General features: G+C 32.4%; 1 protein-coding gene across 1 annotated transcript in view; it reads left to right on the forward strand.

The window, feature by feature from the left end:
• The window catches only part of LOC143067126 (A disintegrin and metalloproteinase with thrombospondin motifs 6-like), a 59,179-nt gene extending 45,614 nt beyond the window's left edge, over positions 1 to 13,565 (forward strand). The window contains exons 19-27 of the mRNA XM_076240180.1: positions 47 to 182; positions 2,447 to 2,625; positions 3,634 to 3,751; positions 7,189 to 7,278; positions 7,996 to 8,168; positions 9,030 to 9,093; positions 10,382 to 10,645; positions 11,843 to 11,939; positions 13,188 to 13,565. Of these exons, the coding sequence (XP_076096295.1) occupies positions 47 to 182; positions 2,447 to 2,625; positions 3,634 to 3,751; positions 7,189 to 7,278; positions 7,996 to 8,168; positions 9,030 to 9,093; positions 10,382 to 10,645; positions 11,843 to 11,939; positions 13,188 to 13,263 (1,197 nt within the window). The 3' untranslated portion in view covers positions 13,264 to 13,565. The remainder of the gene's footprint in view (positions 1 to 46; positions 183 to 2,446; positions 2,626 to 3,633; positions 3,752 to 7,188; positions 7,279 to 7,995; positions 8,169 to 9,029; positions 9,094 to 10,381; positions 10,646 to 11,842; positions 11,940 to 13,187) is intronic.
• Positions 13,566 to 19,799: the final 6,234 nt, after the last annotated feature.

Genomic DNA, 19,799 nt, shown 5'->3' on the forward strand with positions numbered 1-19,799 from the left:
ATAGTAATCACCAACATCAAACATCCATTTCATAACATTTTTTCAGCCATGTGATGGGGACAGTGGTACAGATTCTACTCTTATAGAACAAAGAGCAAATGAAACATGTCAAAGACTGATTGATAACAACATTATTAATGGGACAGAATATACAGCTTCCGGATCTATTTACTCATCATTAAGTACGTAGAAAAAAAAAAACACCTGGCTCATATTCATATTTACTAATTGTAGAATATATAAAAAGTAAAAAAATAAATATACCAAACTTCGAAGAACATTCAAAACGGAAATTCCTTAATCAATAGAAAAAATCAAAAGATCAAACATTAAACGAATGGATAACAACTGTCATATTCTTGACTTGGTACATGCATTCGTTTATATAGAAAATGGTGGATTAAACTTGATTTTATAGCTTAACTTCTCACTTGTGTGATAGTAGCATAAAAGGCCATTATATTGAAAACAAATTGTAAAAAACCCCAAATAGACAAATAGTAAAATGTCAAAAGTAGAAGAATAGCAGACAGCAATGTGTTATAACCTTAACCCTTATCATCTATGCTTCAAGACCATCGTGTAATATTAATGAAGTTGACACAAAATTATCAACAAGGGTTTTGGTATCTTTATATAAATTGTTTTTAGAAGGCTGAGACATTATTGGACTTAAACCATGTTCATCAAAATTAAATCACAAAACAAAAACGATCTCGGAGCAAAATTCAAAACGGAAAGTCTCTCATAAAGTTTCTGCTCAGACACTGGTGACGTTCACAAGAGTCTGAGTAGCAGCTGGAAGTTCTTGAATACCGAATGATTGTGATTTGGGAAATGTATATCTCAGATATAGGTGATGTTGGTAAAGTACTACTATGGCGGTAAGAATTGATAATTAAAATCGTATCGTTTGTCATAGATTCTGGCTCTTATGTCAAGTTCTAGGTGTAAGCCGAAACATTAGTCAGAGGAAGCCAGGTCTGGTTTTTTTAATTTCTTGTTCTGAAGGATATATCAATGTAATCCAAATTAAAATATGAATTGTATATAATTTAGATCATTTGCTCACAAATTGTTGTCAAAACGAGGGAATATTTGCTAGCTATACAACCAGGTTCATTATTCTATTTGTGCTATATTTGTGTTCGGTCATAAATTCACTTTAGGTTTTTGTTGTTATTCTGTGGTTGACATATTGAAATGCCCTTTTATATTCATTATTTATGTATTTCTCTGTCGTAAATTTTCTTGCATTTATTGTACTGTATTCCTGTCACGTAATGTTGTCATTTTAGCGGTATTAAACACAGCCATATAAGCAGCAGGTTTGTCTAGCCACATAACCAAGATCAACCCACCATATTTTCTTAAAATGTCCTGTAGAAAATCAGGAAGATGGCAGTAGATAAATCATAGTGCAGTCCTATGTATGTTGGTGTTTGTAGATCAGTATTTCTGTTGTTGTGCTGATTTTTCGTGTTGCTCTTGTTTATTTTGGTTTGTGTCCCAGGTGTGTGTTAGTTAAATCAATTTATGACTATTGAAAAGCAGTATACTAATATTGCCTTTATAAATCTCCATTTTCCGGTGCACGTACCATGTCGGGAATGTGACAGTTGCTTTACATTCATTTGATTTGATTTGTTTGAGCTTTTGATTTTACCATTGGATATTGAACTCTCCGTTTTGAATTTCCATAGAGCTCCATTTTTTTTGTTATTTTACAATTTGATTGTACATCAACAATATATCCATAACATTGCAAAATATCTCCCACTGTAACAGATAAAAATACAAGCTCTAAATGTTTGTTCTCAGCAAACACTTTCGTAGATTTGTTGCGGTTTTAACTTCCCCTCCACTGATAACGCACGTTACAGATTTTATTGGTCTAAAATCAACAAACGGGTAATTGTTCAGATAATCGTAAATTGTTTCCAATTCTGTCTAATTGAATCCGACAATACATCAGGGTGTTTTTCAGAATTTTTAGTGCTGACCATATCAAAATTACACAATTTAATGTAGAACAGATTACCTCCAGGAGCACCTGAGATCACTCCTGGGTTTTGGTTGGGTTCGTGTTGCTCAGTCTTTAGTTTCCAATGTTGTGTACTGTAGTTTGTGTTTTTGTCGATTTTGTTTTGTTTTGTTTTTTGCCGTGGCGTTGTCAGTTTATTTTCAACTAATGAGCGTGAACGTCCTTTTGGTATCGATCTGTCTCCTCTTTTTTCAAGTTAAGAACGTCCTTGATTATTTTTTCTCATATCTAGTTTAGTGTTAGTAATAGATCATTGATATATTCATTTACATTTGTTTAGTTCGACTGGTTTGCAGAATGATGTTTTGTATAGTTAGCTTTTTTTCACCTATACAATTATTTTGTATTTGTGTTGTTTGCTGTATCTGTCTTGTTGGTGTTAATTTTACATTGTGTTTTTAGACCATGGTGTATGTGAAGTTCTTTGTGAATCGGCTCCAGGGTATACCAGACCTTCTTTTACAAGATTTGGATTGATAGAAAACGGTACGCCGTGTCCAGGAACCTTGGATACAACTGATGCAAATGACTATTCCCGACGTCCAGGATTTTATTCTGCTTGCTTAGAAGGGTATTGTCAGGTAATGCATAGTGTTAATGGTTGTTTGAATGTTCAGTAAGTTTTAAAGTTAAGAAAATAAACAGTTTAAAGAAGGGATCAAAATATAACCAAATTCTAAAATTCAGTTATACATGTCCAAGAGTGAAAAATAACATTTTAAAAATGGAACGAAATTAATTCAAAATGCCTTTTAAGGAGGCTCGAGGGTATACAAATTTCTGAAAAAAAATTTATTTTTCATTGCAAATTTATTAAATACCTTTATTAGTTCTAACTTTATCATATGGTACAAAAATCATTAAAAAAAGCAATTTGTGTTGCCCCAGATGACTTTTAACATGTATTTATCATTGAAAAAGCTCCAAATTATCTGCCTTTGTTGCAAAAATGCCATTTTTTTTGGCATTAAAATTGAAATATCTTTTTTTTACTCATCGGTGACCTATATTTTTTATTATAATTTTCAAAAAAGCTGTCCTTAAACTAAACTATTGTAAAATTTGAGCGATTTCTGTAATTAAGTTTTTTTTTTTATTTCGATATTACCTATATTTCTCCTATTAGTTCAACAAAAAAAGTACCTTTACAAAAGTGTATGCTTCTTTCGAAGGCAGATTGTGACCCCGTATTATTATTTTATTCTAAGTATAAGGTAAAGTTCATTTATAAAAAAATAGAGCGAAATCTTATATTAGAAAAAAATGATTAAGACCCCCCGAGCCACCTTAAAGCATAGAGAGTAAAGACTGTGCACAGTGGGCGGTAAGCAGTTCATACTCTTCTAGATGCAACAATCGAAAAGCTTTTGAGAATTGAAAGTTAGTGCTTGTCAAGAAGGTGGGGACGACCATTTGAGCAATTTGCAGGGTAAAATAAATCTTATAGAACGTTATGCAATTTCCTACGACACAAACTCCTTTTTAGTGAGTGGAATAAACACATAATTTGTAAACACCTTACGCACTCTTATTAATAGAAGAAATTCTTTGTCACCCATATATTTATGTTTTCACTCCTTATCTTGTAGACATTCGACTGCGCCAATACTCTGAATGCTGGAGTATTTGATGGATGCGGCGTGTGTAATGGTGACAATAGTACATGTATTATCCAAGAGGGATATTTTACTGATGATGTAGCTCAATGTAAATATAAACAGATTTTTCTTCCTTTTTAATATTTTATTTTCTTCATCATGGATTGGCAGGCATTGACACATAATATCTCTAGTGGCACATAATAAAGCAAGCGACAAAAATAAGCATAATCAAGAAAATGAGAGTAAACAAAAATAGTAATGATAATACGATATGATATAACAGAATACAATATATATATGGACAAAAGATAACATTTTCATCAAATAATATAGTGATAACGGTTATAAAATTTCAAGAACGTTTATATTATAATTCACTTTTAAATGAATAAATCACTTTATCCCAGGGTTCAAGTAGATGTTATAATCTTTCGCACTCATATTTTTTAGGAAATATGCTTTTCTAAAATTAAATTTTCTTTGATATATAATTTTTAAGTCCTTCTATGAGGTTTTTCCTCTTGCATCTTACATCTGTAGATGAAATACTTAGCTATTAAGTTGACATTATATTTTTATAAAATTTAGTTTATAGTTATCATAAAGACCAAACATGACAATATCCACATGTGACGGAATTTCAATATGTGTTGTTTCAAAAAATCCAAGCATTCATATTTTTTGAAATTTTAGTGACACAATTATGTATTTTTTTTTCCAATCTCCTACAACGTTATTCCATATACTCTCCCATTTTTGCTCAGCTTCAATTACAAATAGTATTGCACCTTGTATGTTTAAAATAGTATACATGTCCTTTGAACCTTTTTTTTTTGAAATGTTAATTTTAAAAGGTAACAAAGCTTGTTGGTTTTTTTTTTTCCTTTCAGTCTTGATTCCCATAGATTGTAACCAGTTTTAATGCTATTTTAATCCTGTAAAATTGAAAAAAATGTGGGTTTAAAAGTATATAACCGTTCAAAATTTTGATAGGACAATGTATGTCCTTGCTCATCTAGAAAGTCATTCACAGTTCATACCCCATTTTATGCCCATCTTCTATGATAAACACAGACGTTATCAATTTTACATAATATATAATCAGATCAAAGAATTTCAAAATAATATACAAACTTGAGTAATAATTGGATTTTTTTAAAAGGTAGCTAGAATTATCTCACTTCTTTCAGTATTGAGTAGTCTAAATCAACAAAGTACATGTATATTTCTTAACCTCCAAAAAGTCAGAGTTACTTCCCTTCTATCAGTCTTCTGTTGATGTCATCATACAACCCATATTTCATTTGGAGACCATTATCAGTTCTGCTATAAATGCCACAGTTGAAATACCACACCTGATCAAACCTTCCACTATCTTCTAGTCTTTTTATAAGAGCCATATTTCTGGTGGTAACATCATCTACAAATTTTATTTTGTTTCTTAGTTCTTTTCTTTTTCTCATGATACTCTTCTTTACGTCAGTATTTAAACACCTTACAATTAATGGTCGTGGTTCTCGCTGTGCAGGTAAACGATGAATGACTACAATATCGCGGTCATGCAGTGTTATATTTAAGTCAGACTTTACCATTTGTATGAAATCTTGACGGAGATCTTGCTGCTCTTTCCAGGGAAAATTATACACCTTTATGTTATTCTTTCTGGAGTATTGTTCATTGTAGTTACTGCTTATATTTGTTACTTTAGCAATTTCTGTTGTTTCAGACATTTCTTTTTTAATTGATATTGTTTTGGCTTCATTTTGATCTATCTTCCTTCTCAAATGTTCATTTTCAATTGATAAGGCCTCCACCTTTTCTTGCATTTCTGTTTGGATTTTATTCAATCTCTCATTCATCTTTATATCTAAAGTGGATTCAAATTTACTAAAAGTTTTTTCACAATACCAGTAACCATATTCTCAAGGTCAGCTGTTTTTACAATATCTTTTGTTACTTCATTTAGATCATCTTTTGTTGTAACATCCCTGAGGATAAACTTGATTTCATCCAAGTCTTTTTGAAAATTAATTATCCCTGATAAATCCATACTTGTATTAGAATCTGTTGACACATCTGAGCGAGTTCTCTTTGTAAGTTGTGTACTTTTATCTTTATCTTTCTTAGCTGTTAATAAAGACTGAACAGTTTTTACCTGTTTCTGTTTATCTGCTGATTGACTTGAAAGTCTATTTGAAGGGTTGCTATCTCCAGGCATATTGCACACAATTTAATCCTTGAAAATGTCTAATATTTCCTATTTTCTTGAAATATATCACACAAAAAGCATAACAATGGATGCATCACTTCAAAAACATCTTCTTGGCCATAGAATTAATCCATTTCAGACATTTAAACTGCTGAAAATATTGCAAAAATTGGGAGCTTTTTACAGTGTTATCAGCTCAGCGGCCATCTTGATCCTCGACGTTATCAATTTTTATGATCTCATTATACCATATAGTCGAAGATATGACTTCCTCTAAATTACAAGGATGTCGGAGTCTCGATATATTATTACAGGCACAAAAACGTCTTTCCTAAAAACATTATCTAATTGTTTAGTTGTTCCAAAATAAGCCAATCCTGTAAAATTTATATTTTGTGTAGCAGTAAATAATTTAATCCACTTTGAATTTGAAATAAACACCTTTTAACCCAATTCATTTTAGCACTTGTATAACATTTCTCAAATCAATCATTTATCAACCACATCTGCAGTATTCTTGACAAAACCGCTTCCGATTTACCTTGTCAGGTTTACCATCCCAAATCAAATCATAAATTTTACTCCTGGTAATGTATTTCCAAACTGAAAAAAAAGACAACAATTTATTAATTGAATGTACTATCTGATCAGAATTAGACACTTGTTACATTTTTTTGTTCTGAGTAGTATACATTTGGTTTATACTTGAGACAGGAGTTTTAAACACAAAATAAATTGTATTATGTTTAAAATTTGCATATATGTAAGTCGTTTAATATTCCACGTTGCTTTAAAAATTAGATAACCAATTAAAAAGTAAAACTACTTTTACGTAAAACGCATACAAAACATGAATAGATCATCCAAAGATCCAGTTTTATTAAAAATATGTTTTTTTTTACTTTATAGTTTGTCTTTCAAATATGCTGACTCGTACTTTATTTTTGTAGAAATTTCAATGATTCGTTTTTTATTTATAACGTTGGAACTTACTGATTTGGAAGTTTAACTAAATACATGTATCTTTGTATTTTTTTTTTAAGTTAGTTAATTAATAATATAATTCATTATTGCAAGTAATGCAAATCAACTCCGTGCAGTGCTTTAATTAAATACCTTTATTTTTTTCTGAATTGATAGACATTTATTTATCTTAACTACCTTAAATCATACTTCCTACATGATAAAATGTTATTTAAAAGCCGCAAATATTTTTTTTTCAAACAAAGTGTAACCAGCATAACGTTAATACCAACGAGACACGTGCAATCCGTATATGTAGATTTTCAATGGTCAATGACTTCCCTTTACATGTTTAAATATATATATAATAGGGCAACGAAAAGAGTGGACACAAATTCCAGTTGGTGCATATAACATAGAAATATCATTTGTGTGGAATGATATGAAGCAGTATTACACAGGTAAGAACTACCCAAGGAATCTGAGCGCTGCATGAAATGTTAGTCCGTTTGATGTATCACATGCAATTTCGATTTACCTGCAACACCTTTAAAAGAAATACAATGTCTTCACTTGAATCATTTTTTCCATACAGGTCAAGGATGTCCTAAATAACAAACTAATACCGATTTCATATATTTAACCATGGTAAACGGTACTTGAATAACAAAATCCACTTATCGACAAGTCTCTAACTAAATGGCAAAATTAAAGTCTCAAACACATCAAACTAATGGATAACAACTGTCATATTCCTGAATTGGTACAGGCATTTTCTTATGTAGACAATGGTGGATTAAACCTATTTTTATAGCTAGCTAAACCCCAAACTTGTATGACAGTCGCATCAATTCCATTATATTGACAACGATGTGTGAACAATACAAACAGACATAAAAGGTAAATGAATGGTTTTGCATTAAATTTAGTAATGTCGGGGCCATTTATAGCTTGTTGTTCGGTGTGAGCCAAGGCTCCGTGATGAAGGCCATACATTGACCTATAATGGTTTACTTTTATAAATTGTTATTTGGATGGAGAGTTATCTAATTGGCACTTACACCACATCTTCCTATATCTATATAATAAGTAAAAATATCTTTTTGACATCGAAGTTACCTTTAAGGTATTGAAGGGGAGATGATTTTAAAGAATAGTTATTCGATTTATCAATTCAGAAATATTTACTGAAGATGGGGATACAATTATAACGAGTAGCATTAACGATGGCAGTCGGAAATTTCAAACAGGAGATAGTCCGATCAATTCTAGCGGAACTTTGTGGCATAATGATGCTTATGTTGCGATTATGCATGCAAAAGGACCTTTGACAAATCCGGTGATTGTGAAGGTTTGTAAAATGAATGATTATACATTGATACATGTGAAAATTAATTAAAATCTGTAATTATCGCTTCTAGAATAATTATTAACCTTGTATTTTGAAACATTGAAATAAAACTGTATTCCCTCGACACAGGTGTAGTTCGGGGATCTTCAGTTATATTTAACAACATCTGCTTTTACTTGTTTTATAAATAATATAAAAACAGAAATGAGGTGTGCATCCTTTATTCTGATTTTTATGCCCCACCTACGATAGTAGAGGAGCATTATGTTTTCTGGTCTGTGCCTCCGTTCGTCCGTCCGTCCGTCCGTCCGGTTAAAGTTTTTGGTCGAGGTAGTTTTTGATGAAGCTGAAGTCCAATCAACTTGAAACTTAATACACATGTTCCCCATGATATGATCTTTCTAATTTTAATGCCAAATTATAGTTTTGACCCCAATTTCATGGTCCACTGAACATAGAAAATGATAGTGCAAAGTTCAGGTTAAAGTTTTTGGTCAAGGTAGTTTTTGATGAAGTTAAAGTTACATCAACTTGAAACTTAGTACACATGTTCCTTATGATATGATCTTTCTAATTTTAATTCCAAATTAAAGTTTTGACCCCAATTTCACGGTCCACTGAACATAGAAAATGATAGTGGGAGTGGGGCATCCGTGTACTATGGACAAATTCTTGTTTATCAAGATTTTTTACTAGTATTGCAAAAAGCTAGTTGTATTTATTCATGACACAAACTTATGGCAAAAACTTGACAAGCCTTTAGCCGACAGAAGCAACAATATCCCAATCAAACGTGTGTTTATCTGGTATAAGTTTCCTGTGCGTCTAAAAGATTAAATCTATTTGTTTTCTAATTAACAGGTGTATAGTTATGCATCGAACAGTAATACTGGAATGAAGTATGTTTATTCTCTGCCAATCGACAGTAAGTTTTCTTAGCGTGATAGCTAACTGCTGCATTTCTTTTTATTGGTATATTGTTTGAAAAATCTGTTTTCTTTTTTTTTTTTTTTTTCATCCCATGCATTTAACTTGCAATTGTCTTTGTTATTGACGTCAGGTCGGATGTCGACAGCACACTTAGGACCTGACATAAAATTTTGTCAATTTATGAATGTGAAACAATATATTGTGATATTTTTTTTAATATTTTTTTCAATATATATAGGTAGTTAACATAATGAGAAATGTGTATAAAAAACATAGTATAGCAGTTACATATATGCAGAAAAATACAATCATATAAATTTGAACTTATTCGCCATCATGATAAAAAATTGAAAACACCACGTTATGGATTGTATACATGTATGTCAGAAGCGCTTATAGTAGTTATCAAAGGTACCAGAATTATAATTCAATATGCAAGACGCGCGTTTCGTCTACATGAGACTCATCAGTGACGCTCAGATCAAAATAGTTATAAAGCCAAACATTGTCAAGTCCAAAGTTGAAGAGCATAGTTTTTGAAATTGATAATGCGTATGCAGTTGTTACACTATAGTTTCTCTGTTAAACATAGTTTGAAGACTATTAAAGTTTAAAAAACATACTTTATTTTAAATATTTGATATAAATTTTATGCATTGAATTCTTGCTTGGAATCTAATATACAAAATAAAAAAATACCAATATATCAATTACTGCTAGCAACATTTACTTAAACCAATAGAAAACACTCGTATATAATAAATTAAGAAATAATTATTATTAAGAAGCAATCGAAATTATGGTGGACTTTAAGTTCGAAATGTTATCATTAGGTCAGCTATGCATTTTTGTAAGTGCATTTGTACTGACATAATTCAAAACATCTTATTTTAACCGTTGATATATTTGGAAGTAAAGGAAAAGAAAGTATACATTTCGTTGACCTTTTTTTAGGTGGATTTGTCCATTCTTTACGGGTTCCTTTTTCTTTCTTTGTAAATGGACTATCTTTTACTTCAAACCTTAAAATATAATTTATTATTTTAACAGTTAACTTGAAGTAGATACAGAAAATAAATAGAAAATGTAAATGTCAGTTTATTTATTTGTTAAAAAGTTATTGGATTTCTCTCGGTTTTAGTTTGTAATCCGGATTTGTGATTCATGAACGGAATTCTACTGTTGCCTTTATTTAATGGATAAAATAGATCATTTGATAGTTACTTTCTTCAACTGATTTTTTTTTAAAGCTATCAAATATTTTTATTATTTCTGTTCCAAAGCTACAACAGACAATATCTCAACAGACAAAATGACAACATCAGAATTGACAAGCACCCTAGCGACCAAAACAACCATCAAAACAACTGAAGCAACAAATGTTGCTTTCACAACAAATGATGGGACAAATTTAACACAAGCCCATATGACATATGTCACAGGTGCCATTGATGCAACAACCATGGAAAAGACAACTGTTTTGACAACAGTAGAAGGAACAAATACAAACGCAACAATACCAACAACATCAGCACTATCTTTTAATTGTGAGTTTGGACAAGTTATAATTTTACAAAATTTAAAAAGAAGTGTTCTTATCGAATGCATTCATTGTGCGACAGTAAGATTTATCTTTAATAAGAAGTAGGGAACTCATAACTCTTCGGTTATCTGTGCTGCCCTACATGCGACGTAAAAATGTCAATTGAGATCATTTAAGTGTTGATGTCCGTCTTCGCTTCGGACCTAGGTGCAGTTGACTGATTTCATTTTAATATTATTAACAATTTTTGCTTTAAACGTCAGGATTAACCAATCATCTCTTTTTTGGAAAATGCATGTACCAAGTTAGGAATATGACAGTTGGTTTTTTAGCTCACCTGGTCCAAAGGGCCAAGTGGGCTTTTCTCATCACTTGGCGTCCGTCGTCTTCCGTCCTTCGTCCGTCGTCGTCGTCGTCCGTCGTTGTCGTTAATTTTTACAAAAATCTTCTTCTCTGAAACTACTGGGCCAAATTTAATCAAACTTGGCCACAATCATCATTGGGGTATCTAGTTTATAAAATGTGTCCGGTGACCTGGCCAACCGACCAAGATGGCTGCCATGGCTAAAAATAGAACAGAGGATTAAAATGTAGATTTTGGCTTATAACTCTGAAACCAAAGCATTTAGAGCAAATCTGACAGGGTAAAATTGTTTATCAAGTCAAGATCTATGCTCTGAAATTTTCAGATAAATGGGACAACCAGTTTTTATAAATTTTTACAAAATATTTTCTTCTGTATCTAAAGGGCCAAGTTTATTATAGATAGAGAAAATTGCAAGTAACAAGAATGTTCAAGTAAGATCTACAAACACAATTTTGACATGAATCCATCTGTGTCCTTCATAGACCAAGGTGAGCGACACAGGCTCTTTAGAGCCTCTAGTTTTATCATTTAGTATTCTTTACTGTTGGGTGATGATTCAAAAATCTAAAATTTAGATCCAACAAATTTAAAACTCATATTTTAATTAATCTGGAAGCACGTGCTGTGTAAGTTATAAAAATGCGGGCATTCAAACTAAGAGAGCTGAGCATGACAGTTGTCACACTGTATAGAAAGTGCAAGAGTGCCAATGAAACACCGCTTCATCCATGCCACAATTTGTACAGTAAAACATCATTGGTCAATGTACAACCTCTAAACAACAGATTCCTGACTTAGGATATGTGCAAACAATTGTTTATATTTATATTTCAGTGATATACGTTTATATAGTTATTGGATGTGTGGGACTAGTAGTACTGATTACAATCATAGCAGTTCCAATATTATGCAGGAAGAAAATTAAGAAAAAGTAAGTGTATGTGCATGTGTTCAAAAGACATCTGCTGTGTAAGATGTTTTGTGTCATAGCTAAAGTATATTGCTACAGATATTTAACTCGCAGTTAATAAGAAACTCATATTTTAACCTTTTTTTATTACACCTCGTTTTAAGTAGAGCTGGCTTTAGTGGTTTTATTGTCTCCGGATATTATAGAGATCCATCTGACTGAAACACGTTTCGCAGCATCAGTTCAGAGCTCTTTCATATTTGGTACCAATAGTCATATTGAAAAGGTTTACTGTGTGACATACTTGTTTCACTCATCTAATTCCTGTTAACCACACACCTCTACATCATACACATTACTGTGTGACATACTTGTTTCACTCATCTAATTCCTAATAACCACACACCTATACATCATACACATTACTGTGTGACATACTTGTTTCACTCATCTAATTCCTGTTAACCACATACATCATACACGTTTTAGAAATAAATCATTTGTATTGCATTTTTATGAGCAGAAACAATTCAGAATGAAAATACCAGACTGATTCAATATTATGTTATAGGAAAAAGTGCAGAAGTGGCAATGCTACAGAGCAGACAACTACATTTATTATACTTTATGTTAAAATGCCATGTTTTTGATTGGCTAATACGAGGGTGTTAATTTACTCTATCACATGGCTGAGTGGGTGAAAATGTCACCCCATCGTCCAGACCAATCACAAATCGATAACTTAAAGGACAATGAAATGTAATTACATAAAATTCTTAAGTTTTACGTACGTTTTGGCTCAGATTTTATTTGACTGTCAAAAAAAATTTAAAACATCTTGTTTCACTTCTGTTGATTTTTCTTATACCATGCAGTAACGCTGTTATGTACTTTTAAATAAAATTCAGCTATAAAAGACATTGATAATAGGACATTCAGTAAAATAAATTAAATAACACATAGTTGAGAGGGTGATAGAACAGATTGGTACCCGCGAAAAAAGCACTGTCAACCTTGGCTTCGCCGCGGTTGACAATGTTTTCTCGGGGTACCAATCTGCTCTATCACCCTCTCAGCTATGTGTTATTTATATAGTATTCTGAATACTTAATATTAGAAACATCATTGATACACATTAATGATTGTCACTATAAAGTTTTAGTATTGTTGATTTCAGCCATTAGCTTTAGCTAAATTCACCTGCCGACTTAATTTTCACTTAAAAATACTGTCACAACTTAAGAATTCATGTTTCCTTTTTTCTTACAGTACTGTCAGGACCATCTTCATCAAAAGTAAGCCCAAGAATATCAGAGATCCGTTATTTATAAAAAGAAGAAAATGACTTCACATGTTTCCAATGGGTCTTTTATGCGTGTTACACTTTTATTTCAATTATACGTGATGTGCTACCAGAAAGTCGATTTCTTACTTGCACTATTATGACTAACTTACATATAATATTCTCATAAACAGGACTATAATGTCTAATCTGAACAGATAGAAAGGCTTTTTATTATAGATATAGTGTTATTTCCATTTAATTTGATTATTGTTATTAAGTTTGAGTACTTTGTATTTTTGTTGGATTCTTCTCTCACTGAATGTTGTTTTGATGTTGATTTTTTCAATAAAGATTTTTATGAATTTTGTTATATCATAAAAGCCTTTGTATATAAAATGCCTTCCTTATTTAGAATACTTATGAAATATGTTTTAAATTGGTTTAGCCTCTTTTCATTTTAGCTGCAGGGCCGTAACTACATTGAGGCAAATGAGGCAAATGCCTCATGTTAGAAATTAAAAAAAAAAAAAAAAAAAATTAAACAAAAAAATGTCTTAATATCAAATTGTTTTCACGGAAAGTGTCTAGCAAGAAGCAAGTTCTCTTCACTCTCTGGTATCGCCCCTGCATGATTTTCTTGATCAAAGTTTCTATTTTACTTTTAGTTTTCAGAGTTGATGATCTATTGTTTGTACTTCTATGTGACTGTCCCGGGTTTAATTTTTGTCTTTTGTTCATTTATTGTCCTACTTTACGACTATAGTCTGAGTGATGATTTTCATTTGTAAACGTGTGGTTTTGCAATGTTGCATGCCGACCGATATCCAGATATTGTGCGAGAAAATATTTTAAGAATATACGATGCTACAAGACACAGAAAAAAATGGTCGTTTCTGCATGGAGAATTGAACTTTGATATCAAAGATTACAAAACTGGCTTTTTGGGGGTAGATAAAACTAGAAAGCTGACATGGTTTAAATTAAAGTAAGGTCACCAATTTCCCGGATTCAAATAATTTGGAAAAAAAAACAATTATGTATTGCCCGATATGACCGTTTCCATTGAAGGGTTTAACTTGCATTAAGTCATGTTCAGACCATCTAACAGAAAATAAAGGAATATGGAGTATATGTGCACGAAACTTAATCGCACTGTGCCACCAAGTCAATGCATAGAAAAAATTCTAAAAGGCAATGGTCAAAGTTGCTGGAGTGTCTTCAACAATAAAAGAATCAATAATACCGTAAAACATGGTCAAGATGGTCCCTAGTGTCGACTGAATCAGTACCAGTACTAAAAGTACAATCTGTCACTATATTTAAATCTAGTCATAAAAAATAACCATAGTCTAAGCACAATACAATTAAGACAAAAACAGACAGACAGATCCTGTATTAATAATTATGAGAATTACGATTTTTGCTTTATCCTACATATCGGTCTTTTAATGTTTTCCATAAAACCTAAAAGTCTTAAATCACAATTAATCTATGTTCTTGCTTTGAGACCAGATTATTGTCGGAAAATAGCAAACAATTAATTGCGTTTTAATGTCAGAAAGAGTCCGGGAAACTTTCAGAATGCACGATTTTTCATAATTTTTCTCAGAGCTTCTGGGGGCCTTGAGCGGCCCCCAAACCCCTCATCAATTTTTTTTTTTGCCTCACTATTAGAAGAGGCTAGTTACGGCCCTGAGCTGCCAAAAAAGTAGATCTTTATATTCTAATATGCACTTAGCCAAAAACGATTTTCTGCCTCAAGCTGTATTTTACAAAGATACTAATGTGTTTAAAATATTTTCTGGAATAAATCCTTGGCTTATATCTACTATGACAAAAACTTGTGTTTTTGTCAAATGGATCAATTTCGAAATGGTGACATCATGGTGACATTAATAGTGCCCTTACTGAACTGAAGTGTCATCGTTAGAAAAACCTAGTTGTATTTTCAGGAAAAAAGAATTGCCTTTATCATTCCTCTTCTATACAATGTCCGTATAGATTATCGGGTTTTCTACACATTGATATCGTAAAATATCAGCCGCATGACACAATGTGAACCTATTTGGCGAGTTACACAAAAAAAGTCATGCAACATCCAATAGGTTTTGTGTGAAAACATTATCAACAGTCAGAAAAAAAACATGACCTTGTCCATTGCCAAATTACAGTTATCGACAGATTGTAGAACAGTGAATGAACTATTAGTTTTTTGTTTCAATTTACTAATTACAAAAAAAATATATATACTAATTAATGAGAATCTATCCACCAAAGTTCAAATGAATGAATGTAAGCAATCAAGGCGACAATACGGAATCAATACGGCCTTCAATTATGAGAAAAAACCAAGCCGTGCAGTATTGTCGGCTATGAAAGGCCCTCACATGAAAAATATGAAATAATTCATTCGAGGAAACTAACGGTCTAATTCATAACAAAACAATTTACGATAAAAACATTTGACAGACATGAAGCATTGATTTACAGGGCCCTGACTTGGGATAGGCATATACAGAATGTGACGGGGTTAAACATGGTTGTAACCACTCAACCATCACCTTACCTAGGACAGTGTTGTAACAGTAAAAAATAAACTATAAAAATCAGTTGAACAAAGCTTAACTCATCAGTTGATACAATAAGAAATAATCGAACAAACTGGACGTAGTCTGATACTTATACATCCTCACAACAAAAAGACAATCAGTAAACAGATCTGAAAGAACTCACAATTACTGACCACACACCATTTTGTGTGCATGCATTGCCTCTCTAGTCTGAAATCACTCAGTCGCCTTTCATCCCTTTTTGACACGTCATCGTAAAGGATCGTAAAGGGGTTTAAAATATATTGGTAACACTTACATGGTTAGGTAGAAGTAAATAATGACGACGGAGGAAGAAGTGGAAGTAAATTTATTTTCAACTGTATCACGGTTAATTAGAAAAGAAAATATGTATGCTAAGAAATGAGTATCGGCTTTTTGTGTAACTATAGCGAGAGATATTTCAGAAAAAAATCTTTGTATCGAACAAAATTCTACATCGCATATATACTTATACACGACAACGTAATTTTCATTCAAAATACTTTGATTCTTGACTCCATCACGACTCCAATTAATTTGACCACTTATTGAATATATATATATCATATAGATGTTCTGGACCATATGAGTTTGGACAATACGCGTATAGTCATGACCATATGCGTATACTCATTTGGTTATTAACGGGCCGGACCATATGAGTATTTGGACCGAATGGGTATATATTTTTTTTTGCAATAATATGCATTAGAAAACTTTATAAAAAACAATGATGGCTACAAGAAAATGTATTATTTATAATTCATAAGTTTGTATCGCTAATTGTATTTTTGTATATATCTGTAGGGTGCGATATACTTCAACAAGGTATCATAGCTTTTCTTGGGTCCTGGATCGTTCCGTTCCGTTCTCCATTTATTTGGTTAGATTTAGGACCGTGATATTTTAGTTCACAGAAGGTCTGAGTAAAATCATACATTTAAAGTATATATATATAGAAATAAACAAGTTTGATTTGTGGGCAAGGTTGTTATACTCCAGAGAGACAGGTTAATTACTATGACTGTGCTTTAAGAGAGCGTAGAAGACGAATAAGAAGGCAGGTCGAAAAATAATGTAGCTAGGCGAGTGCTGACTCGTCGGCAACTATATGGGCATACTGTCGTTATAGACTTGCAGGAGCTAAAAAAAAAAGAGGACCCCAATGTTTATAGAAACTTCCTCAGAGTGAATGCTGATATGTTATGGGAGATTTCGCTGCTCTGTTCTTGAAAATGATACCACCAAATGAAATTTGTCACCGCTATGGTACTTATGTTGGATAGCAATATACATAAATTCTACCATCCACTTTTCCTTGCTTTAAGTTACAAATTAAGCTTACAGTCTGTGTCATATATGTGCAGATAAAATTGAGAATGGAAATGGGAAATGTGTCAATGAGACAACAACCCGACCATAGAACAGACAACAGCAGAAGGTCACCAACAGGTTTTCAATGCAACGAAAAATTTGCGCACCCGGAGGCGTCCTTCAGCTGGCACCTAGACAAATATATATACTAGTTCAATGATAATGAACGCCATACTAAACTCAAAATTATACACAAGAAACTAAAATTAAAAATTATACAAGACTAACAAAGGCCAGATGCTCCTGACTTAGGCAAAAATGCGTCGGGGTTAAACATGTTTATGAGATCTCCACCCTCCCCCTATACCTCTAGCCAATTTAGAAAAGAAAACGCGTAACAATACACACATATATCAGTATTTTCCATAGATCTCATATCAGTAGTTGAAAGGTTAAAGAAAATATCATTTTTGTTGTATTCATAGCAACAACCTGTATGTATTTGCTAAACCATATTGCAAAATGAGGGGGTTACAGATGTCATATTTGCTCACACAATTTGGCCAAAAGTAGAATTTTAGCCCCTTATAGTGATACCTTTTCTTAAAAAAGAGGGACGAAAGATACCAAAGGGACAGTCCAACTCATAAATCTAAAACAAACTGACAACGCCATGGCTAAAAATGAAAAAGACAAACAAACAGCACACACGACACAACATAGAAAACTAAAGAATAAACAACACGAACCCCACCAAAAACTAGGGGTGATCTCAGGTGCTGAAACTGTTTACATGCATATATCTATCAAGAGATCAAGTAATCATTTGGCCGTATTATGACCTATAGTTGACCTGTATCATGTGGTGTCTTGTGGAGAGTTGTCTCATTGGAATAATAAAAGGCTTCAACCCGTACCAATGAGTGAAATTTTGACATTTCTTGATAACTGAGTGGTAGCTTAAGTTATTGCTTTTTCTTCCAATCCGAATAAATTTTTAAATTACAATTTTTTTCATCATGACTCTAATTTGTTCTTTAAAAAATCGTTCATGTAAATACATCCCCTCCTCGTAACACACACACACACACACACACCACAGCTAATTACTAACGATCTTTGATTTGAAACAATTGACCACAACAGGATGTTTTCTAAGTACATGTAACTTGACTTAATTTCCGGATTGAACTATGTACAAACCACCAACAGAAACGAGAAGGTACGTCTATTTTTGTTGATACATGTGACAATTTGTAAGATCTAAATGGAAAAATTGCGTTTAAACAGAGGCGAGCAGAATTCATGTATGACATTAAAACTGACTTGTGGAAAAACGGAAATTACTAAATTTCTGTATTGTAATCTCGTAGGAATAAGAACAAGAACACATTGATTCAATACGTGAAAATAATAAAGAATAATCAAGAAAAGTCTAAATTTAACTACCAAAGATGACTGGTGTCCTTCATGTCTGTATCCTTTGGTTGTTAAGGTCACTTTTCTCTATTAGTTGACTAGTGGTTCATTATTCACTATCTTTCATATTTTAGAACCTCATTTTCTTTTTCTTTATAGTGTAGCATCCCATTATTCACTTTTTTCCTCTTGTTTATTTCAAGCTTTTTTTTTTTGTCTTATCGTTATATGTTTGCCATTTAGTCTGTACATTTTGCCCATTATTCTCTATTTTATATAAATCCTTTTCAGATCTCATTGGTTTCCTATTCTGTATTGAGGGGAAAGGGAGGATTCTAATAACAGCAAAACAGCAAATTAATTGGATTTTAAAGGTGAAATGCAAAGGTAGAAATTTTTTTTAGGAAAAGGTGTAAATCGCAAGAATTTATGTTTAAAATGTTGAAATTTATATTTATACAATAATTCCAAACCTTGTTGGTACTAAAAATAACAGGTAAATATTGGTGTCGAAAAATACGGGAAATACCAACCTTGTTTATCTCCCTTTATTTCCTTCTCGCTGTGACGTCATATGAGTCCTTTGTTACATTGGTATCGAATACATGTGTTCAGTTGGAAAGCAAGTCCTTGGAAACGTCCGTTGTCGTCAAGCTTTATCAGCAACAATAGCAGGGGGAATTAATTAGGTGGCGCTACAGTCGTCCGTAACGTCAAAAAGTCCGCCAAATCAATCGGCTAAAAGATTGACGTTTAAAGTATTTTTTGCAACTTGTCATGCTTTTATTACAATTAAATTTTAAAATTTGTAGGTTTTGTGACCAATATAATTTTTTACGACATACAAACATTACAAAAAATAGCTTGTTATTGCTATTCCTTTATCCTGTCCGTTCTAAAAAAAAATAGCCATCTTTTTTGTTCGCCAAAAAAATCGATTTTTCCTAATTTGACGTTTGCGTATCCAAATACAGAAAAGAACGGTTATAATCTTAAATGAAACCGGGAAACCTATTTCAAATTTATACACTGTTTTGAAGCCATCATTTTTTTCTTTTATACATCAATTTTAGTGACCACCAGCCATGTCAATCAGTGGCGGATCCAGAAATTTTCATAAGTGGGGGCCCACTGACTGACCTAAGAGGGGGCCCGCTCCAGTCACGCTTCAGTGATTCCCTATATAAGCAACCAAATTTTTTCCCAAAAAGGGGGGGCCCGGGCCCCCTGGCCCCCCCCTCTAAATCCGCCTCTGTCAATTTTAATCTGGTT

This window comes from Mytilus galloprovincialis, chromosome 3, assembly GCF_965363235.1.
Source record: "Mytilus galloprovincialis chromosome 3, xbMytGall1.hap1.1, whole genome shotgun sequence".
In the NCBI taxonomy this organism is placed as follows: domain Eukaryota; kingdom Metazoa; phylum Mollusca; class Bivalvia; order Mytilida; family Mytilidae; genus Mytilus; species Mytilus galloprovincialis.